Source organism: Oreochromis aureus, linkage group 4 (assembly GCF_013358895.1).
Source record: "Oreochromis aureus strain Israel breed Guangdong linkage group 4, ZZ_aureus, whole genome shotgun sequence".
Classification (NCBI taxonomy): domain Eukaryota; kingdom Metazoa; phylum Chordata; class Actinopteri; order Cichliformes; family Cichlidae; genus Oreochromis; species Oreochromis aureus.
Genome location: NC_052945.1, coordinates 27,225,637 through 27,249,194, shown reverse-complemented (window position 1 = coordinate 27,249,194; position 23,558 = coordinate 27,225,637). Strand labels below are relative to the sequence as shown.

Sequence of the window (23,558 nt, the reverse complement as noted above, 5' to 3'; positions counted from 1 at the left end):
GTATAACCTCTCAGTGGCCGGACAGTGTGGGAACGGCCAATGTAGTTTCTTCTTAAAGCCTCCTGCCCTCCATGAGGCTCACACCTGCCTCTGACTGTGCCAGCTATTTCTGCTGTTTGAGTCATTCTGCTCTATCACTTTCACAAGCCTGATGAACAGATCTGCACCCATTGTTCACACTCTTTCTTCTTTTCATTCATCTTATTTTGAGTTAATGTTGATCCTTCTCGGTCAGGTTTTAGCTTTGCATTGCTTTACCCATAACATGCATGCATAAGGCAGGATTTTACACTTCCGAGGTCCTCCTACCACCTCCACCCACACCCTTCTCTCTCTCGCTCCTCTTCCTCCCCATCCCCTTCCAGTTCACTTGCCAGCAGCAGCAGCAGCACGGATCCGCTACGCTGCTGCGGTGCACTGATGTCCCAGCAGAAACTCACGGTGTACACCGCAAACCGAGCAGGATGACAACGAAAATAGACGGTAACCTCGAATTTTTAAAGAAACCGCCCTCTGCGTTTTTTCCCCTTCTTTTCTCCAAGGTAAGATTAATCGAGGGGGTTTGTTAATAGCTTTGTGCATGTGGAGTGAAATTTACCGAGAACTGCTAATGAGCCTGCGATAAGAACAGTAAAAGTTACAGCCGAGGTGCAGTTATACGGTTTGAACAAGGTGCTCCTATGAATTAACGCTCCAGTGTGTGCGTTTGTACGCATGCATGCAGTATATGAGAACACAGCATGGAGCTGTTTCACTTTTGCGTCTTATTCAGTTGTAATAACCTGTTGCACGCCTTTGTTCCAATTACAGAGTCTGTTTGTCTCTACAAAGTAACAAACAAACAAACAAACAAACAAACAAACAAACAAACAAAACAAAAAGCGCCATCCAAGCAACACACGGTTCATATATTGCTGGTGTATCAATCCAAATGCAGCATCATTGTTCAGTAAACGTCTCTCTGTATCCCCGAGCTTGTCAGTCACTTACTTTGAAGTGACTTTTTGCGTTACTTTTTCTGTACATCCTCTTTAACAGCGTCACTTCCCACAAACTCAGTGGTGGTTTGTGTTTTTAATCAAATTAAAACAGAAGTGACTGTAAAGCCCGTAACGTGCACTGCAGCCCTGCTCGTTTTATAGTGAGGTGGTGAGATTTTGTTTGGTTTAAGCGTTTTAAATCAATTGGTTGGTGTTCTCCTCCAGCTGAGCCACAGAACAACTGTCCCAGATTTGTGCCAGGTCTCAGATCACTAGGCTGGCAGCCTGTCAGGGAGCTGGCGTCACTGTTAGAGAGGCTGACCTTCAACCATCTAAACAACTGGAGTCCTTTCAGAGGCTTGGACCTGTGTTAATCGCTGACCTCTCTTGAGGATGGTGAGTGAACGAGGACAATGAACTAAACATGCTTTATGTGCTCCTTTAAACAGCCAGTTTAATATTTCATCAACTGCACCTTCCCATTGTGTTTGCTTGGTGGAAGTTTGGCAGATTTCATTATAGTCTTTGTCAGGCGATGCTCTCAAATAGAATCAGACGTGTTTGCACGTAACTGTTGCCGGGCCTCGTTTCCCCAGAGTTTTGTTGACCCAAGTCCCAAACATAAAAAAAGCAATTCACGAAACTAGTGACAGATGGCAGGTGTTAAACATGGCCACAGTGACTGATGTGCTTGCTTACCCTGCAGTTGTTTTGCAGTGCTTTCCTTACAGTATTTGTGCACTAAAAAATAAGTTAGTGAACCCGTCGGGGAGTGCTTAAGTGTTGTTGTCTTCAGTGTTTCTGCACAAATTTTGTTGACTCAAGAGAACATCAAGGTACACGACAGAGGAAGGAAAAGAAAGGTCATTTACAAGTCAGTGCTTCCATGTACGCACTGTGATATCAGTTGAATCAGCGTAAACCCATGGCAGGAAGATGTCACACCTCTCAGTCATCGCTGACAGAGTCAAATCATGTATAGTGCTCTTGAATGTGTGCAGCACAGACACCCTCATGGCAGGCTGTGAAGTGCATTGCCACGTTGCAGCAGTCGATCCTTGTAAACTGAGCGCATGCTGTATTTTTGAGCTGTGTGTAATGGTCAGGGTGCTCTGACCTCAACCACAGTTTGCTGTTGCAGTGCTCTAAGAGGACGACGGCCCTCCGGTCCAGGGGAGGAAGCAACCTCAGAGCTGATCCACTCTGACTCAGCCCTGCATCTCCATATAAGTCTACATGCGACCGTGTTTTGCTGCCAGCCTCTCAGATGTCTCCAGAGCCCATTTTTGCAGTTTGTGGGTCTGTGGTACCAGATGTTTGACTAACGCGGTAATTCCACTTGCAGCTGGGTGACTGACAGAGACAGGAAGCATGTTTGACAGTGTGTGTGCTTTTTTGTGACATAGGGAAAGACAGAGACAAAGGACAGTGAGATTAATTAAAGTGGAAGCCTAAAATAGAAGCCGAGGGGGACACACACTTAAAGACAGAGGTATAAATGTGTTTCTCATCAGCGTCCCCAGATCCTTTATTTGATGCCCGTAATTGATGGCGTCCGGTCTGCTCTCCCCGCTGCACGCTGTTCCCATTACACTTTTCAGACCTGCATGTTTGCCCCTGTGTCTGCAATCAGCCCGGCCACTCATGTGAAACAGGTTTGTTTACGGATGCCCGCAGGTTCAGTTTGGGGATAATTAGCATGTTTAGCACATCTAAACGTCTTTCTGTGTGTTCCTAACAAGGCCAATTGTAGGATTGAAGTTTCCAAACTGAGTTTATGTGCTGGAATTACACTTAATTTTACATGGAGAGCTGAGCTGAATTACTGCTCACAAAGTCACAAGAGGGGAGGGGGAAGAATATTATATAAAAGTCTGTTATGTAGCTAGAAGAATTTGGCAGCTAGAAGAGCTGGAGCAACATAATAGCTGCACCATGAGAAGCTGTGACTGATTAACACACTTAGTAGTAATAATTCAAGGAGTCTTTGTCCCTGTGTTTGCTTTTCGTTTGCGTCGATATCCATTCATATGGTCCTTGTCAAACATCGCTAGGAACCTGAGTGAGTGCAGCGCCGAGTTTGAGGTCAGTTAGACCAGTGCTGCTCATATGTATGCGAGAAGCTGTTCCATGATGCCAGTGTTTATGCAGTGTTTACTCTAGAGCAGGGGTGTGCAATGAATTTTGCCAAACGCGCCTCATGTGGAACCGGGACTGTTGTGGATGGCCGCACGAAAAATGCTTACATAGAAATAAAATTAATAATAAGCAGAATATTGAGGTGGTTATTGTTGTGAATTGGGGCTATGTAGATAAAATTGCATTGAATTAAACTGAATTGAATTGAATTGAATTGAGTTCATTGATGCAGCCTTCCACAACAGTCCCAGTTTCTCATGTGGCCCCTTGGAAAAGTTAATGCTCCAACCCCTAGAGTGACTGCTTGCTGCTCCACTCTGTATGTAGTGGGAGGGGCACATAGAAACACAGGTGCACATTTGTTTGGTTATCTTTGCGAGGGCATTCACTGACATAAAATTGCCAAGCTTCTCACTTCTAAATTTGACCATCAGAACAAATTGACAAAATTCTTAACTTAACTCTGACCTAGTTCTAAACCCAAACCTAAAACTAAGTCCGAATTCTCAAAAAGTCCTTTTCAATGGGTGTAAAAAGTGAGGACAGGCCATAAAGCTGTGTCTTTTGTTAAATGTCATTACTCTGCTCCCCACAAAGAAAGCTGGACATGTTTGGATCAGCAGTTTTTTAGAAAGCTGCAAACCAATCTGCCTGTTCTACACAGCAACATGTTGAAGCCACGATCACACAGACACAAGCATTTACTGCAGCGAGTGAATCTTCTTAACGTTCCTGTTTTCAAAACTCTGAGGTCATGATTTCCTGCACGTGATGTGTTTATGGGACATCTGTAAATTTTAGCTCCAAAAACACTAGTTGCACTCTCCCTGAAAGGGTGCTCCACTCGTGCATCAAATAACAAAATGTAATACTAATATTTAGGAAATGGGAAATAGGGATGAAAACAAAAAGCTAGTCATATTTTTATTTTAATTGAAGGAATTCAAAAGTTGGGGATTTAATCTAAAACTCCCAACAGCACAAAGCAGTTTCCAATCCAACTCTTTCCAAGCCTGGTGTTGTCATCTACACTGCATGTTTGCCTCTGAGGTTAATGGTTATCTGTCACTTACCTTCTTGTGCTGCACAGGCCCAAATCACTAAAGCTAAGTGTTATTAAGCTGAGCTGAGAGATCAGAAGTGGTCAAATCCCTGGACTTTCCCTCTGCTTGTATGAATGGCTATTGGCTCTTTCTGCCAATATGTCTACCTTTTCCTCTGATTTCTTTCCCTTCTTCAGGTCAGTAAATGTTATCTGTTTCAAAATCTTTGCGCTGGAACTTTATCAGTAACTAAAAATTAATAGAAAGCGATCTTAGCTCAGACCTGTGCCCAGCAAGCATGGCGCCATCATCTTTCTTAAGTTCTTATATCACACTTCCAGATTGTCCTGGCAGCAACCTCGGCTAGTAACTCCTGCAGCCTGTGCCGTTAATCCATCGCTGGCTGTGTTGTTGTAAGGTCTCGTGTTTGGAGATTACTAATGCTCCTTTTGCCTTGGATTCATTCGTTCAGCAGGAAGGAAGACAGTCCTCTAAGTGTGTCCAGGAAAAACAGAACCTGGGGACCTTCGGATGTTTTTGGAGAGTTTGGATCTCTAGAGAAGTTGTACAAATGAGGAATGCAAGGCTACTCCGAGGCTGTAATGTGGAGGCATATTCTCCTTTTAGATCACATGATGATGATGATGAAATTAGACAAAATGTGCACATTAGGGAAGCTGGAAAATGTCTGACATTTGTGACAACTTCAACGAACAGTCATTTATCCAAAGAGCTGATCATTTCCCCACCTGTCGAGTCACTGCTTCAACATTAAACTAAATCAGATTCTAAACTACAAAAGTGTGTAAAGGCTAAGGAGGTGAGTCTAAGTACACACAGCAGACTTCTGTAAGCCCCCCGTCAGGTTTTATTTGTCAAGTTCGGTCACAGACTGCCCAGCAAATAATCCCAGCAGTGCAAGATTTTAGAGCTCTGATGCATTTATGTCTGCCTGAAAACTCCTTGTTTAGGGTTTGGTCTCGCGTGTAACTCTCATCTCTCTTCTTTTCTCTCCCTAATCTTTAGCTTGCCCCATGTGAACTGAATGAAAACCTACCTGGCAAACACTGAAGTCCTAAGTGGATTGAAGAAGGCTAGTGAGGGAGTCGGAGAGGGAGGGAAGACAGAAGGGATTAGCAGCTAATCCAGTGCACGGACAATCCTGAAGGAGCTTTATCGTTCTTCCAGAACGATGCAGACAAAACAGTTACTGGATTACACCGCTTTACTTTATTGCCCTTTCCAAGAGCGCATCGCCCTTCTTCTTCTTTTGCTCTGATTGCTTTCGTTGGCTCTCAAAAGGTTTTACCTCTTGGGTGCACAGGGAACAGAGGACAAAGAAGCCAGGCAACACGGCCTGGGGACAGGATGTCCTGTGGACAGTGTGGTGCCACACATGGATAAATCTTTTCCATGGTAGACTGTGCATGGCAGCGGACGCTCTGTTTTTTGTTTGCTCGGACACTAAGGAAGACAAGTGGAGAACAGCGCAGTGGATAAGACACTTAAGACCCTCTCAGAACAAACACTTAATGCCAGTAAGCAATATCGGAAATGCAGCAGTGTTAAATTTCAGCTGTATTTTTTGAATCTTTACAGAAAGTACCTGAAAGCTTGTGAACCTAAAACAAGATAAAGCTCACTGACCAATAAAAGCAAAAGACTGACAATTTCCATTCAGTGATTCAGAATGCATGCATTTCACCACTGCTTGCCCGTGTGCATGCAGTGTTCATGAGTTGCTAAAGTGAGGTTAGAAACCACAGACGACCTGAGTAACACCTCAGGTACACACTCAAGTGTTTGTCTCAAATTTAGGCTAATTTAGGCTATCAGTAATAGTGAGAAGAGAAAGTACGTCAAGTGAAGGGATGTAGTAATATTTCTGTTATACCCTTTAATGTTTGCTGTTTTCTGTGTAAAAGCCTCATAAAAAGGAAATTAAGCACGCCTTCATAAGACTTCCTGGTGACATGATTCTCTTATTGTGTGCAAGCAAAATTTAAGTTCTTCAAGCGTAAACAAAGGATAAAATTAAGTGAAAGCACTATAAAACCAGCCTGGTTTATTGTTTTCAAACAGCTGTTTGACAGCTGAGTGTCCTTTCAGCTGTGAAGTGATTTTCTTTTCTTAATTTGCTGAATAAGTACTCAGTCAGCCTTATACTCTCAGGCTGAGGTAACCAGAGGAAGCGTGGTTTATCTTTGTTATTTTGTCATCACTGAAATCTACAGTTGCGCAGTAGAAGTACGTTTGGTCATTTTGGACAAAAGCAGCGGTGAATGAGTGGAGACAGAGAGGCTCTACGTTCATTTTGGCATCTTAGAGTGGAGATGTAAAAGGAAGCCGGGGGCAGGCAGTGGATGAATAGCTGGCTGTGACTGTATTGAGAATTGATTATACACACATTCTCTGCTGACTGAATGACCACATATTTCTGTTCTCTCTCCTCGCTGTCCAGGCTTTTCATTTTTTCCCTTTTTTTTTTTTTTACAGTGGACCCCAAACTGGATTTCAGACTTGACTGACGTGTAATCAGAGTCCAGGCGTTTCCATTCAAATTTCAAAGGGAAATTACGCAACTTTTCTTTGCCACTATGAGTCTTGGAAAGCTGCCAGGGATTAAAGGCCTTGTGTCTGGCTCTCAAGGGAAACGTCGCTTCAAGAGCGACCTCTCTGTGGATATGATCAGCCCACCGCTGGGAGATTTCCGGCACACCATGCACGTCGGTCGTGGCGGGGATGTGTTTGGCGACACTTCCTTCCTCAGCAACTACGGAGGCATCAGGGAGCCAGGAAGTCCAGACTCAGCGAGCAGCTCCAAAACAACAGGATTCTTCACACGCACCTTTCGGCATGTGCGCAAGACTTCTGGTCCGCGCCCACGAGGGGGTTCTCGCGATTTGTCTTCCCCGCCGCCAGATATCTCACCTATCATCAAGAATGCAATCTCCTTGCCCCAGCTGAACATAGACTCGCCCAATGGGTGCCTGCAGAGGGTGCTGTTCCCCAGCTCCATCAGCTCAACAGATGATTCCTTCTGCACATATGGTGAGATAATACAGATAATCACTTCCAGCATTGGACTGGACTTATGTAAAGCATCTTAGTGGTGAGATTATCTTCATTAAAAGTGAGCAGAGAAAATGTAGAGGCGGCGATCATGCGCAAATATAACGGTTTATTAAGAAGGCAGCAGCGTGTTATCTGAAAGAGTGTCACACATCTACAGCGGCACAGATTAATCAACTTCGAGCACAGACTGTGTGCGCTCGTGCTGACAGTGGGACTGCACAGTTGGCTGAAAAGGTCAAAGGTCACAATACAAGCCATTAGAAGCACTATCCATTTACAAATTGCTTGTTCCTGTTACGTCAGATAAACCTCTGAGGTTGTGACAGAATCTTATTTTGAAACTTATTTCTGAAACCTCACAAATAAACCCAGCAAAATAACCAGAATTGTTACCTCTTATAACAATGAATATACTTTAGCCTTCAGCCCCTCCTTTATCTCACACACATTTTTGATCTTTTTAGTTTTTATTATCCAACAGAGGCTACAGAGGCTAGACTACATGTGTCAAACATGCCTACGAACATTGCCTTGACATTTGAAGGTTTTGAGCTTTTAAAAAGCTACTAAAGATTGTCTTGCACGTGTAACAATACTACTACTACTACTAATAATAATGATATTAAGATTCTCTGATGGACATCTTGCATGCGATTAAATGCCAAAATTAAATGCACAGTATTCATAAAATAACAGGTGGAAACAAAATTATAAGTTAATACATCATAGAATTAAAGATCAAACAGAGCAGGGAAGCTTTAAAAGAGAGAACTCCAAAGAAAAAAGCTCCACAAAAGTTTGTGGTGGTCAGATGAGCAGGTGGCTTAAAGAGATCAACAGAGGGATCTGATGAGTATATAAAGGAAGGGAAGTGTGCAGAACATCAGAGAGGAAATAGGAATGGAGGTGCGACGCTATGGTGAGACTTTAAAGTAAGAAGCAGAATATTAGACTGAATGTGGTATTTTACAGGAAGTTGGTGAAGCTGTTAAAGGACCGGACTAATTTGCTCTGTGAAAGATGTTTTTGTATTGACACCAGCAGATGCATATTTTTAATCCTTTGAACTCTGTAGAGAAGTTTGTGTGGTCAGCCAGAGAGGATAGAACTACAAAAAACAATACAATTTGTAACCAGACCGTGTATGAGAGTAGCAGTGCTGTTAGCTGTGAGGAATGAGTGTAGCTGACAACTATTAGGAAGGTGGAAATATGCAGACCGAGTGATAATGTTAAAATGTGTTTAAGATACAGCTCCTAACCTGGGAGGAAGGAGAGGTTAGAGAATACCACATTTGTCCAAAACAGTCAGACGGACTGAATGTCGAAAAACTGCATCCTGTTGCTGAAATTATAGTTATTTTTTTTTTAAGACACATCAGCATCGTCTGTTTTTTTATACTTGGTCTGACATTTGAGATCAGAGTTTTGATAAATGTGGAACTCGTGCTTTCTCCTCCTCACCTCACATGGGACAAAGTTTTCTATTGTAGAATAAGAATGATTAGTATTGGCAGGAGGGGCACAAACCAAGGTGATTATATGAGTTTGACGTCATGATCTTCTAGTCTTTTAGAAGCTTTGCGATGCCACATTAACATCACAGCCAATTTGTGCTATTTTGTTGTTGGGATAGAAGTTCCTGCAGAAGGTATTTATATAGAAAATTAAATGTGATGCCCCAAAATAACCAGGCAGCGAACCAGTATCTAAGCCATGCCAAGCATGCCATTCAAGATGAACTATGGCAAATCTTCATTCAGCTTGTTCTTCAAATTCAAGCTGTTACTATGAAACAATTTCTCATTGTCGTCTGAGCTCACTCTCCAGCAGACTTGGACTATAAATATCGGTGAGCACGCAAACACAGAGGGTGAGGTTGCCCTTCTTTCAGCACCATTCCCACATTCCTCCAGGACAACCGGTAAACACGCCGGCTTCTTCTGAATCATTTGGAATCACCAAGGCAACACCTGTACACAATTAGGCCCATAAACACACACACTTACACATACACACAGCTGGTTTGGTAGAAAGAGAAAGACTATCAGGGCTTTTCCTGTCATCTCTGCGTGCGTGTGCCTCGGTGAACGCCATAAACACACCATTCATTATATCTGCTGAGCGATCAGAGCTTATCGGGCAGCGGTCTGCTGTGTGGAGACTGGAAATCCCCTTTTGCTTTCCAGATTTATTACCCACTTCATAAGGAATGCACACAAAATTGATGATGTAAACCCATCAGAGAGAGAGTCAGTGAGCTAAGGCACCAGCTTTTTCTTATCAGTCTTGAATTCGCCCTCTGTTGTCATTTGCAGCTATAGTTTTTTCACTGATGCTCTGCAGTTTGAATTTTTTTCTTAAACATTATTTCTCAAATTTTTACACATATAATTTAAAACTAAATCAATCAAACATCACCAGCACTTCACTAACGTTGCTGGACTTCCATTATAAAACATTTAACACCCTTCACTGCTCCTACATTTCTGCTGACTGACAGTTAACAGTAAGTGATGGTGACACTAATTCAGTGTTTATGGCAGGGTGAGTTATTGTTGGTTAGGCACCGTGGAGCCTGACATTACCAGTGGGTTGTTACATGCTGCCCCCCTCTGGTCAAGGAGCTGAACTGCAGAACATAACCTCCAGCTAACACTTAGGAATTAAAGCTTCATTATTATTATTTTAACATGCAGGCATTATTCTTTTTCTGATCGTGATGTTCAGATTTTCAAACTGCAACGATAATTGTTTTTGAAGTAACTCAAAAAGTGTATAAAGCAATGTGGATCTGTCCTCACGTCACATGTGCATACATGGAAAGCTGGAGGCAGGACCAGCAGCAGAAGACCAACAGACTGATCAGAGAGCAGATAGGACACTGATCAGTCTGATATGGCACTGCAGGGAGGAGCTGGAGGGGAGATGTGTTATAAAGCAGCTTGTAGTAATTGTAGGCAGATGTAAGCAACTTAAGCAACATGTGGTCATTTCATGATCAGCTGAGTTTCAGCCTATGTTTGTTCTTGTTCACAGATAAAAAAAAAAGGATTAGTTTGATTTGGTAATATAATTGATTCATATCGTTTTGTCTTTGTTTGCAGGTCTGCAGTCTGGGTTTGTCACTCTGCCGCGCCTCTCCCGCATCGACAGACAATTCCACGATGGAGACGCGCAGAAAGGCTCGGCACCAGACAGTGGCAGGCTCACACGTACGCGCTCAGACTCCCTCACTTCCTTCACCGTGGACCTCGGCCCTTCTCTCATGGCTGAGGTGTTGAGCTTGATTGACGACCCCAACCGCCTTCAGATATCCAATCACAGCCAAGAGACAGGGGAGGAAGAGCAGGGTGAGGAGGGAGACGACAACAGCTCGCTAACAGAGACGCCCGTGCAGACCCCTCTAGTCACCTCACCCGACCTTTCCGTTTGCAGTGGGTCAATCGGGCAGGACACGAACAACAGGCGGTGCTCTGGTACTTCTGACTTAACAGAGGAGGAGGACAGGAAGTCTGTAAGGACACCTGATGCGTCCGCTCGGTCTCCTCATAGATCGGAGCCTGTCATGGAGGCAGAAAGGTTTCAGAGGGCCGCTGACATGCTGTCCCGCCACTACGGTGGAGGATCCTTCACAAAGGGGGTGAGGAGGAGCAGTAGCGGTACAAATCAGTCTATTTCCCAAAGCCGCGAAGCATCTCACGAATTAAGTGAAGAAGAGGAGGAGATAAAAGTATAGATGTCAAAACTCTTAAACTGTCCAGCGACCTGGGTTCATGAGGGAGGAACATGTGACTTTCTATTCCTCAACAGAAACATCCTTCATCCTTTACACATGCATATACATGGAAGTAACTGACCAATACTCACTCACGATGCCAGACCGGACATCATTGCTGTTGTGATATTAAACTTGTCTATTTATTTGTTGCTTTTCAGTATACACACAACTAACTAACACTATGTAGTCATGATGTTCTGAAGCAAATTAAAAGAACAATAAAGAGTTCACAGGGCTGAGGTGTCAAAGGGAAGCTGGGATTTAAAGGAACTAAGTAGCTGCATTATGTTTCAATATTAACACATTACTACAGTCCCTGTAAATAAATTTAACAGAAGGGATTGTTTTTTGTTTTTTTTGTTTTTTTACAGGTTCAATTCTAATACTAATCCAAAGTCTATACGATGACCTCCTGTAATACCTATAATACTCAGTAAACATATGTATCAGTGTTAGACTTGATGTTGAATAAAGTGTGGGCTGCTGTAATAAAAGACTGATTTAAAACATGAAATATCTGCTTACGTTATCCATTAATGATGTAATCCCACTCCCACTATTAGTCTTTCCTCTGGATTTCCTTATCTTAATGTTTTACCGCCAACACAAAACGTGGCTGATCCTGATACAATGCAGCTCAGTCTACTGTGATCCTGCCTCATAGACTCTGATTGGCTCTGTGAACAGTCATGAGTCAGACTGTAAATCACTCTGACTCATGACCTACTTTGAAAGGGGATGGTCCGCACCACTACAGTGGCCACAGTCAGCTTATTTACAAGTCCTATTTAAATGTGATAAAGTGCTGCACAACGTCAGACATCGGTGAAAACAAATAAGAAACTCTGAGAAGCCTTTCAGCTGTGTGCCCTGCCTCATACACACTAAAGGTGACAACACTTCTACAAAAGAAATGTGTCTGAATTAGAGGGAGACAGGTGGAAGCCGAACATGCAAGGAGCAGAGATAGTTAAGGTAGAGGAGTTTAAATACAACCATCCAAAGAAATGGTCAGTGCACAAGAGAGGTGAAGAAGAGAGAGCAGGCAGGGTGGAGCAGGTGGAGACCAGTGTTAGGGATGTTGTGTGACAGAAGGATTGCAGGAAGAGTGAAAGCAAAGGTTTATAAGATGAGAGTAAGAACTGCTGTGATGTTTGGTTTGGACACAGTGGCACTAACAAAAAGACAGGAGGCAAAGCTAAAGACATGAAGAAGAAAAACAAGAAAAGAAACACCTGTGCATCCTTGATAATAACTCCTCCGCAAACCTCCTCTTTTATCTATCTTCCAGATTAATTTTAGGAACTGATACATCCTTCAAGGTTGTGTACTAAGCCTGACTTCTGGTCTGGCTTTTATTTGGAAGAAGTAATGTTGAGGCTGCTGCAGCCTCTCTTGGTAAACCCTGATGGAGCTGCATGTCCTGCAACTTCATTGTATGTATTAATTTAACAATCATAATCTCTTAATCTCTAAATTTTCAGTTATTTGAAAACATTTTATTTTTTATTTTCACTTAAGCCTTAAGACTTAAGACTTAAGACACTTAAGACTTAAGACATGACTGAACCCCAAAAACCTGTCTACTACATTCACTATTAAACATTTGTTTAATAGTGAATGTAGTAGACAGGTTTTTGGGGTTCAGTCATGTCTTCAACAACTCTGTGTTCACCACGCTTGTTGCAAAGACGTGCAAAAGCACACTTGAAAATATGTGTGCAAAAGTGAATTTAAGACGAATCCCTCAAAAACAGCAAAACTCTGCAGCTGTGCAGGTCCTGTGGTGATAGAATAAGTACACTGGTATGTGTAAGTACACTTTCTTTGTCAGCAAGCGAGCTAAAATGTATTTAGCTGTCAAGTGGTGATTATCAGTGTGATTAGATGAGTTTGTTAGGCCAGCTAGAAGCCTGCTGGACACTCCTAGGTGAGGTGTTTCAGATATGTCCCATCAGGAGGAGCCGCCGAGTCAGAACTGTTACATCTTTTGGCTGGCTTGCGAAATGCTTTGGGAGCATCAGCAATGAGTAAGACCAATTTTTCACTCTGTTGATACCTCAACACTCACCGTAACTGCTGTTACAGTCGATCTGATGTGCTTGCTTTGCCTGCGAACATAACAATGACAACGCTCAGATCAATGTATTTTCTAAAATTACCTTACATAATAACCAGTAAATATCCAAGCCTTAGTTTAGTCCAGATTAAACATACTATGAGGAACAAAATGGGACATCATTGAGAACCACATTTTTTCATGGGAAACTTGATTTACTCACTCATACACACATGAATCTTCTTCAACTTGAAACCATTTGTGGTTGATTTTATAGGTCTCACTAAAAATAGGCTGTACGCCATTCAAATGCAATAGTATGCCGATTGCAGTGGAGAGTCAGATGATATAACCAAACACGACGTCAGGTATAGAAACTACTGATGCATTTGAAGCCCAGAGTGGACACCAAACATGCATAAACATAGAATTTATTTAATCCCACACTGGGAAATTCACTTGTTACAGCAGCACAATGGACAGCTAGAAAAGTGAATTGGAGATATATTAGAAAAAAAAAAAATAGAAAAAAAAAAACAGCGTATAAAAAAAAGCCAAAATCCTATAATATTTACAGATGGTTACTATATACAGTAAAATACAACATTTTTTAATAGTGATAATGATATACATGTATTTTTAAATAGTATTATCACCTCAAACAAAGAGATGCATACTGGGTTTAGGCTCGTTAGGTCACCAGTGACCCCGGACGTCTATGGCTCATGTGTCTTGTGATAATTACTTTGGTCCTAAAATAGAGTCACTTTGTTGGTATAAATTAAATTAAATTACATTTTTAATGCTGGGAGGTCAGTTCCTTTATCATAATTATGCAAATTCTCCTGACCATTGACCAACAACCACTGATCAAGGCCCACTGATCAAAGACCACTGACCTCCACTGACCTCTCAGCCCATTATTCCTTCTGTGGGCTGGTTTCAGTCACTGGGGAAACCTATGGTCAGCTGAGACTGAAGAAGTCACTTGGATGAGTGAGGAAACGTTTCTCCCACTGAAAACGCTACGTCCAGACTAGCACTGAAGTGTTTGTCACACCTTCTGCAAATACCACCTTTTCCACAGAATCCTTCAGTGAGTCTGGTAATGCTTGAAGCATGACGTCTGGTTGGTACATTCAGGCTTAATCTGGTTCATTTGCAGATGTTTCTTAGTATTGCAGTTTCATCTGAAAGCTGGCAGAGCCTGTTATCACGCCCCTTTCCCCACATAGTGTTTTTCCAATTTTTCAACAATAATTGACCTTTGGACTGCTCTTATGTCTATTTGCGCCTGATAGTAAAGACTTAAAAAACAGGTTCAAACCCAGGTCTATGAGGTCTGTGTGATTTTTTTTCTATTGCTTGTTTGATTTTTTCCATTTCTCTCTTTAAATGACCTCAAGTCAATTTAATTCAGTTTCATTTATACAGCACTAAATCAGAACAACAGTCGCCTGAAGGTGCTTTAAATTTATATTGTAAGGTAGACCCTACTATAATACATGCACTGTAAAAAAAAATCCTAATATAAAAGTATTTTACTGTGTATTTTGCAGTTTTGTTCTGTTCTTCTAGAATATCATTAAATGTACATAAATAGACTGTGATTTCACATTTCAAATGTAAATTAACGTAAAATCACTGTAATGTAATAAAACATAATTTTCTTGTTTTTTAAATGTATTTGTCTGTACATATGCATATTTAGATTATTAAAATACATTCACAAATGTATCATGATTTCACAAATATGTGTCCGTCATTTGAAAGATTGAACTGTTAAATTCAAATGTAATGCTACGGAAAAATATATAAAATGATTCTCATAAACTTTTTTTTACATCAAATAATAATAATAATTATTGTTATTTAGGGCGATTGTGGCTCAAGAGTTGGCAGTTCGCCTTGTAATCAGAAGGTTGCTGGTTCAAGCCCCGGCTCGGACACTCTCGGTCGTTGTGTCCGTGGTCAAGACACTTCACCTACCGCCTACTGGTGATGGCCAGAGGGGCCGATGGTGCGATATGGCAGCCTTGCCTCTGTCAGTCTGTCCCAGGGCATGCAATCCATTATTATTTAAACCAACTGTTAACTGTATATTTCTGTACATTTAAGTATTATGATTCATATTGCCACATTCATTGACCTTGTTTATAGGTAATTTCATTGTTTAATCACATTAACATGTTCCTAATTTAATGTTTAAAAGCACTTGAAAAAGGCAAAATCCCATGTAAAATTAGGGCAACAAACTGTATTGTCATTACTGAAAATAACCGTATTTTTATGAGAAAGTTATTTTCTGTTATTATTTTGGTGCCCCAGCTGCTGGAATATTACCGTTTTTCTAGGATTTTTTTTTTTTTTTAACAGTGTGGAGAGGAAAACCCAACAATCATATGACCCCCTATGAGCAAGCAGTTTGGCGACAGTGGGAAGGAAAAAACTCCCTTTTAACAGGAAGAAACCTCCGACAGAACCAGGCTCAGGGAGGGGCGGGGCCATCTGCTGCGACCGGTTGGGGTGTGTTACTTCCCCACATGAAAGCTAGGCGAAGAGGGTGGGGGACAGTAACAGTTGGATCCGGGTTGAAATGAAAAGAATGCCAGGCAGAGGTATTTAACACAAAATGAGTCTTTATTATAATCAATTAACTCAATAATCATATAAATGGTAACAACAGAAGGAGACAGCACCGCTGCTTTAAGGATAACTCAGACAGGTCAACCCAAAGAGAATGGTGACCACTTCAACAAAGAAAACAACTATAAGGCTTCAACAGAAAAAGACAGCAACGCTGCTATTAGCAATAACTAGGCAGGCCAAACAAAGTAATAGAGGCCGCCGTCACTCAAACAAAACCACTGCCCAGTTGAGCTACTCACAGCAAGCCACGCACGGTGGGGTGGGTCGGTCGGTCGGTCGGTCGGTCTCTCTCTCTCTCTCTCTCTCTCTCTCTCTCACTCACTCACTCACTCACACACTCACACACACACACACACAGACAGACAGACAGACAGACAGACAGACAGACAGACAGACAGACAGACAGACAGACAGACAGACAGAGAGAGAGAGAGCAGGCCTTTTCCACACCTAGGCTGGAAACACACACTGACCAACACAGGAAAATCCACCAGAAGCCTCTCCCACCTCCACACTGCTCTCCTCCAGCTTATATCACCTCTGAGGGTAATTGGTGGTCAACGAGGGCAGATGAGCAGCAGGTGTGTTCTAAAGGAGAAGGCAGGGGCAGAGAGAGACAAGGGGAGGGGCAAGAAAGAAGGAGGAGGAGAGGGAGAAGACAACACCACGCCCACATACTCCCACAGCCTCACAGGATGTAACAGGGTGAGAGAAGGAAGACAGGATAAAAGACATGCTGTGGAAGAGAGACAGAGATGAGAGAGGTGACTGAAGAAGACATGCTCAGTGCATCATGGGAATCCCCCAACAGCCTACACCTATTGCAGCATAACTAAAGGAGGATTCAGGGTCACCTGGTCCAGCCCTAACTATATGCTTTCACAAAAAGGAAAGTTTTAAGTCCTAATCTTAAAGGTAAAGATAGTGTCTGTCTCCCAAATCCAAACTGGAAGCTGGTTCCACAGAAGAGGGGCCTGAAAACTGAAGGCTCTGTCTCCCATTCTACTTTTAAATACTTTAAATAGGAACAACAATTAAGCCTGCAGTGCAAGAGCGAAGTGCTCTAATAGGGTGATATGGTACTACAAGGTCATTAACATAAGATGGGGCCTTAATATTTAAGACCTTGAACGTGAGGAGCAGGATTTTGAATTCAGTTCTGGATTTAAGAGGGAGCTGATGAGGGGAAGTCGTATAGGAGAAACATGCTCTCTCTTTCTAGTCCCTGTCAGTACTCGGGCTGCAGCATTTTGGATGCATACATACAAGTGTTTTTAACTGTGGATCATATTTCAGATGATTTGACAGAGTGGACAGAAACAGCAGGCATGACTGGCAAGTTTTAGCATGTCAGAAAGAAATACTTATCTCTTCTAAGTATTTTTATGTACTAGTGATTTTATCTGTGTCTTATTTATAAGTCATCTGCATGCAGGAGGGTTTTCTTTACCTTCCTCTGTTGTGCATTGTGGTCTAATGGAAGTACTCCCTCATATCTTGTCAGATTCCCATTTATTCCAATAAATAGAGCAGCCACTGTGAGAAAAAATAAAATCTAACCCCCCCCGATCAAATCAAAAATCTATGTGTGTGTGTGTGTGTGTGTGTGTGTATTTGCCTTCAATAACAAGCTGAAAAGGTATAACCAAGGTATAAATGTAGGATTTTACACTCAATGTCACCTCCATGTTTCCAGGAAATATTGTATCTCTTACTATAATTCCTGCTTGTAGAAGAGTACCTGCTTCACTTGGGCTGCACTTAGCCTACCGCTTTTTTGTTTCCAGATAAATCTTGCAATCAAGTCCCTGTTGCATTAGTTCACACTATAAAACCAAAACCCAGTTGGTGGCATTTTAAAATCAAGTCTGACTAGCCTTACAGGTCTCAGTATCAAACAGCAACAAACGCGGGGTTTTCTGTAAGTTGCAAGTCTTGACTTGAATTTTGTTTTTCTCTCTTTACCTGTTTTCATTGCTGAGTGGCCAGTTTTATATACACTTAGTTTTCTTGGATCACTGCACACTTACAACATCACATCAGTTCTGTCAAAAGGAGGTAGGAGGGATTCGTTAAGGTAGGGAATTAAATAGTAGCTCAGATCTCAGATAAAGCAGACCTGAGGAAAGGAACACAAGGTGAGTCCATGCTACAGAGCTTACAGAATACGCTCTCAAATACACGATTCAAACCGAACCTTTTCATTTTCATTAAGCGGGGTAAACCAGAAAAATGCTGATGTGAGAGAAAAGCGCAGAGTATTTTCTACTAATAATGCGCTAACTTGTTAACAAATATGCAGCCAGTTCGTTTCAGTAAAGAACTACAGTCTGTGAAGAAATCAACAGCAAATCAGCGGGTCAAACACGGTGGTGGAGCAAAAAAAACAATAAAGGGTTCTCTCTGAAACACGGCAGTCAGATAAATGAGATAAATTTACACACCGGTGCATATTTACACACTGGTTCTTATAATAGTGAAGTGCATTTGTCATGTGTTTCATTTTTAAATAGCTTTTGTTCCTATTACTGCAAGATATCTGTGTTTTTCTTTCTCTTACATGACTCTGCAGCTCAGATGGAGGAGACAGAAGCTGACACCAAGGTAAAGGAATTTCACAGATGTCCTTATCTCACAGTTACAGACAGTTACATCGTCATGGTAATAGGATTTTGTGGCACTTTGAGTTTTGGATTCATCTTTAATTATCATTATTACGTTTTTAGTTTAACTTTTATTTTATTTTGCTTCAGTTCTTTTTTTTTTGACTTGTTGTCCTAACTTTTCCTCCCTGTGTCTCATTTTGCTGTATTTGCACTTTGGCCCTCCTGCGGTCTTGTTTATTTGGGTCTTGTTTAGTGTTAGTCTTTGTGTGTCAGTGCAGTTGCCTCTTGTTTATTTCCACCAAAGTTACTTTGGTGGCTCGCGTTCGTTTTGTTTCTCCTCTGTGATTGTGCTGCATGCTTTCAACTGTGTGAAATTACTTTCACAGCTTCGTTCCGCTCCTGTCTCTCATTCCCCGTCAGCCCTCATTGTCACGAACACTGTGTATGGTCCCTTGTGTGCTCTCCAGAAGGAGGTCCTTGTCATTCATCGCTGTTTTTTGTGTTTGTTTTTGTTAATGTTGTTTTTTTTTTTTACTGGTTCAGCCTGCATCCCACATTTGGGTCCTCACCTCTACATTCCACACACCTGTTGTGACCTGCATTTAGTTTATGGTGTCAGATTTGTCACAAAGATTCATTTCACTAAACAGAGTCATAAATACAGGATTCTAAACATTACTATGTAGTATTTTCTATGTAAAGATTTAGTACAATAATGGCATCCTGTGTAAATAACAAAGTCACACCAACTTGGTATGTGTTGTAGTTCAAGTTTCTCTGTTCAGTGTTTGGATAACCAGTTTTGGCCTTTTTACACAAAGAAAGAAACATAATCTTTGCGGGATGCAGAGTAAATGTGAGTTTACACCTAATGTTTTAGTCTGAACCCTGAATTTAGAAAGTGATTAAGGGCAATGATGTGGGCGTTTGTTGTGTTTGTCTCAAGTCCCAACCTGTCTGGCTGTCTGTAAATAAAACACACCTAACTGTTTTAGTTTGAAATCCTATTGTGATATGAGTGGTTCTAGATTTTTATCATTTCATATTTAAGTAATTATTATTTTTTCATTCAACTAAGCATTTATTAAATATACTTGAACCTCTCTTTTTCATTTGAGATTAAAATGTTTTGACTGAATGTTTTGCCCTATAATAGAAGAACAGATTAGCTCTTTAGTGTCATTGTACATGTACAATGACAATTATGGAAAAACACACTGTAACTCAGACCAAAAGAATTTGATACCTTTTCTTAGTGCAATCCAGCGAATGATGCTCAACAACCAGAAGAGGATGAGGAAAAGGGCAAGACTAAAACTACGTCTGAATCAACTGCAGATAAAGACAAAGGTAATATTTTTAATTAGAAATATGTATTTTATAGCTTATATTTGCATTTTAAACTTACTGATTGTGTTTGGTTTGTTTCAGAGCTGCCTGAGCTCACAATTGTGTTACTTGGTGACACAAATTCTACGGAGATTGGGCCAAACAACATTTTACTTGACCATGAAGAGAACTCCAATGTGGATCAGTTTTCATCCAAGTTGTATGATATATGTGGTCGGCAGATCTCTGTCATTAATATGATCGGTCTCCAAAACGTTGATGAAATCCCATCAAATCAGGCATTTCATGTCTTTCTCTTACTGGTACCATATGGTCTGCATAGCAGCCTTTACAGCTCAGGGATTCAGTGGCTAGAAAAGGCGTTTGGAGAAGGATTTCTTCCTTATGTAATGACTGTTGTGACTCATGAGCCAGGTGAAAACTGTGAAAGTGCACTGGCAGACCTGAAAGCTAACAGCGGTTTTACTGAAAAAAGATTCCACACATGTACAAGAAATATGACAGATGAAGATGAGATAATAGCTCTGTTAGAGAAAATAGACATCATGGTCTCTGAAAACAATCCCCACTGCTACAGTGGACTGATGTGTGATGAAGACAAAGAGGGGGAAGATCATCTGGAGCCAAACAAAAAAGAGGATGAGATCAGATCTTCAGGTTTTCAGCAAAAACAAAAAGGTGAGATGTTATGATGGAGAGAACTTAATTCCTATAAATACATTCCCTGATTTTTGCTCTTGGCTTTCCAAAAAATATTTTTTTTAACATCCAATTCTCAATTACAGTAGAAATTAGCAGTCGATGTAGTAGAAGTTTTATGTTATTAACTCCATAACTGGTTTGCTTGAATGTTTACAGTGACCATTTCTTTTTAACAGGATTTACTTCATGTCAGCAAAATGCCCCTGACTATATATCAGATCCCCTCATTGTAGGGGTCAGTTTCTTTTTCCTTAGTTTAACATTTGAGGCACTGGTTTATAGTTATTACTTTGAATACATAAACCAAACAATCCTCACCAGTTACTACCAGAATATATAGCTTTTAAATAGAAACAAAGACACGAATGACATGTCTTCACATAGAAATAAAAAAATACAGCTTCCCAATCACACTAACACTTTCTTCCCCATGAAGCTCATACTCAGTCCAGGATCAGGATAATTCATTTAACTGTTCAATGACGCAGCTGTTACAGTAGTCCATGAACATGGGTTTTCTGGGTTTCAGGAATATCTATTATGCTGTAATTAAATATTTTAGTGGAGAAAATATTTTCCTCTAATAGCGGTTGTTGTGTTGCTGCATACAGGACTAGCTACCCAAGTACCTTGTCGACTTTTGTATTTGTGGCTATTGCTACCTGTCAAAGCTAAGCATTAGTAATTATGGCTACTGGATCCTGTCAGGGGAATGCCAGTGGCAGCTGGCTAAGGACGTCCTGCCCCGCCCTCGCCCAGCCGCTTCCAGGTTGACCATCTCAGGGGAAGACCCCCCATTTTCAGTGTTTGTGTGGGTGTCAAGCACACATAGTGTTGCTGCCAGACCGAGACTCCTGCGAGCACTGCTGCATAATGCAGATTGTTGGAATGGTGTTGGCAGGTTCTTCTCTCAGTTAGGAACTTTCTTAAGTGAAACTGTTTGTGTTTGTCTGAATCTGCATGTATGTAAACTTACAAGGAGGGTTGTCTAAGATGTTTTCTTTACACTAATTTAACTAGTTGGCCACACAATGCTTCCCCCAGCAAATTTACCTCATTATGCATTTCAAAAAAGTTCATGAAATACTTTTACAACAGTTTGGCTGTTTATTTACTCATTGTACAGATTATATCGGATATGTTCTTTAATTTTTCTTATATAGCTATAATTGTGCTGCTACTCTAGTGTATTATACCCTTATTGAAATGTATTTTGTCTTTATTATTAGAACTAGCCTCTGCTCTTCGACAGTCGGCCTCTGCTGTTGGACGATCAGCATCTGCTGTTGGACAGTCAGCCTCTGCTTGTTGGACAGTCGGCCGCTGTTTTTGGACGGTTGGCCGATGCAGTTGGGCATTTGGTCGCTGCGGTTGGAAGGTTGGCCGCTGCGGTTGGACGGTTGGCCGTTGTTTTTGGACAGTCAGCCGTTGTGGTCGTGCGATGAACTGCTGCCTTTGGTTGGCCACCCGCTGCTGCTGGGTGGTCGGCCACTGTGGCTGCGCATTCAGCCGCTGCTTTTGGAATTTCAGGCACTGGTTTTGGGCAGTCAGCCGCTGCTACTGGAAGGTCATCCGCGGATGCTGGAAGGTCATTCGCTGGTGTTGGGTGGTCAGGCGGCATTGTTGGGACTGTATGCCACTGCTCTAATATCTTGTTTATATTTTAAAGACCAGATTTCCAAATTTCCAAATGTAGAATTTGCTTTAAACAGACTAAATTGTTCCTGTTTTGATCTAGATTTTGTATTATATATGATGTGCTATTGTGTCCACCCAGTAGTAATCTATCCCAGTTGAATTTGTGTGCATTTTCATTGTGTGTTTATGTTCATTTGTCATAATGTCTGCTTCCTTGTTGCCCAGGTCACTCTGGAAACTAACATTTTAAATCTCAGGGAAATTTTTATCAAAAGAAATCATTCAAATTAACCAATGGGCAGAAATTACAACTGCGATAATGATGACTAGGTCCCCTATTTCTCTGGAAAGTTTTTTTTCCTAATATCATCACTTTAATTATGTAAATTTCCCCCTGAGACTCAGCCTATTCATTATGTCCTCTGTAGTTGACACAGATAAACAGAAAGGTGCGTTTTTTCCCTCAGTTCTTAAGAGGTTAATAATGTTAAATGATATACAAACACCAAAAGATTTTGGTTTAATCAAATATATAAAACAATATATTTGTAGATTTGGAAATAAATGTGGGTCATTGAGTGCTGTAGTTCCCTAACTCCTTTACTTTGCAGTCTCTAAACAAAGGATGTGTGAGATTATATTTAAATAACGCCATATGTGATTTCAGTCAGTAGAGGGCACTGTTTACTGTTAACTTATTTGTAGTGGCTCAGCATACAGACAACTAATATTATACAATCATGAGTTAATTTACAACAGCAAGATGCACTCCAACAACACAAACCTTCACCAAGGCAACTCGCTGTCGGGGCAGTACATACTATTAAGGGAATAGTGCTGTATTTTGTATATTTTCATTTTGTTTTCTTTGATATTTTGAAACCTTTTTCATGTGAATATAGTACATGCATGATATTTATTTCATTCTTTAATAAAATTCATTTAAATGTTTAATAATAAATATTAAAAGTATGAATGAGAATTCTACATGTATTCAAACGGTTATGTATCTAAACACTTATAATCTGTTACTGTTGTGTACATAACAAAGTCATAATAAAAATAAATGTTACCAAAACAAACAAAAGTTGCACAATTTTAAGCCTATTTTTAAAAGATAAAAGACATTTTATGAATGTTTCACCTTATTTAATCCTACAGAAGAGGTCAGAGGTTCAAAGTAACAATATAATTAGAAACCCCATTTATCATTCCCTAAATGTCTGTATGTTGTCAATACAAATGTCAGTGAGAAACATAGATTTAACTAGCTATAGCAGTTTTTATCACTTTGACAGTCTATTGACTTTGAAGGAGAGGTCAGAGGTCAAATGTGACATGATATCTGAAATCTGCATATGGCCAGGGACTTGCAGGGGGCGTGAGCACCTGCCCATTTTGTGATGGGTGCCCCAAGTGGCCTTTCATGAGGCATTTTTTTAAACTTTATTTTATTCTTTTTTTTTTTTTTTTATGTCTGTGTTTGTGTGTGGAGTCCTGCCTGTGCCCCTCAACAATAACATTTAACTATTATTCA

General features: G+C 41.0%; 2 protein-coding genes across 10 annotated transcripts; both read left to right on the top strand.

Moving 5' to 3' along the window:
* The first annotated feature begins 351 nt into the window (after nucleotides 1-351).
* cdc42ep1b (CDC42 effector protein (Rho GTPase binding) 1b) lies at nucleotides 352-11,531 on the top strand. 9 transcript variants are annotated; one of them, XM_039611441.1, is made up of 5 exons: nucleotides 352-542; nucleotides 1,231-1,376; nucleotides 5,189-5,700; nucleotides 6,659-7,213; nucleotides 10,344-11,531. In XM_039611441.1, the coding sequence occupies exons 4-5, from the start codon at nucleotides 6,760-6,762 to the stop codon at nucleotides 10,973-10,975; spliced, it is 1,086 nt and encodes a 361-aa protein (XP_039467375.1). In that variant the 5' UTR covers nucleotides 352-542; nucleotides 1,231-1,376; nucleotides 5,189-5,700; nucleotides 6,659-6,759; the 3' UTR covers nucleotides 10,976-11,531. The 9 variants fall into 9 exon arrangements, with proteins under 9 accessions (XP_039467375.1, XP_039467373.1, XP_031584573.2 ...); XM_039611439.1 differs by having other exon boundaries at nucleotides 1,206-1,376; XM_039611443.1 differs by having other exon boundaries at nucleotides 359-483; nucleotides 1,206-1,376.
* Nucleotides 11,532-17,450: 5,919 nt separating this feature from the next.
* Nucleotides 17,451-23,095, top strand: LOC116311577 (GTPase IMAP family member 8-like). Its single transcript, XM_039611737.1, has 5 exons — nucleotides 17,451-17,863; nucleotides 18,298-18,329; nucleotides 19,588-19,681; nucleotides 19,763-20,359; nucleotides 21,613-23,095. Exons 2-5 carry the CDS (start codon nucleotides 18,303-18,305, stop codon nucleotides 22,029-22,031), a joined length of 1,137 nt encoding a protein of 378 aa, XP_039467671.1. The 5' UTR covers nucleotides 17,451-17,863; nucleotides 18,298-18,302; the 3' UTR covers nucleotides 22,032-23,095.
* The last annotated feature ends 463 nt before the right edge of the window (nucleotides 23,096-23,558 follow it).

What these genes read in the sequence shown, in the direction of transcription:
- LOC116311577 (XM_039611737.1), top strand. Translation starts at nt 18,303, where the DNA reads ATGGAGGAGACAGAAGCTGACACCAAG. An exon ending in AACTGCAGATAAAGACAAAG is followed by an intron (nt 19,682 to 19,762) that starts GTAATATTTTTA and finishes GGTTTGTTTCAG; the next exon opens with AGCTGCCTGAGCTCACAATT. An exon ending in TTTTCAGCAAAAACAAAAAG is followed by an intron (nt 20,360 to 21,612) that starts GTGAGATGTTAT and finishes CTTTATTATTAG; the next exon opens with AACTAGCCTCTGCTCTTCGA.
- cdc42ep1b (XM_031728714.2), top strand. Translation starts at nt 6,760, where the DNA reads ATGAGTCTTGGAAAGCTGCCAGGGATTAAAGGCCTTGTGTCTGGCTCT. An exon ending in TGATTCCTTCTGCACATATG is followed by an intron (nt 7,214 to 10,343) that starts GTGAGATAATAC and finishes CTTTGTTTGCAG; the next exon opens with GTCTGCAGTCTGGGTTTGTC.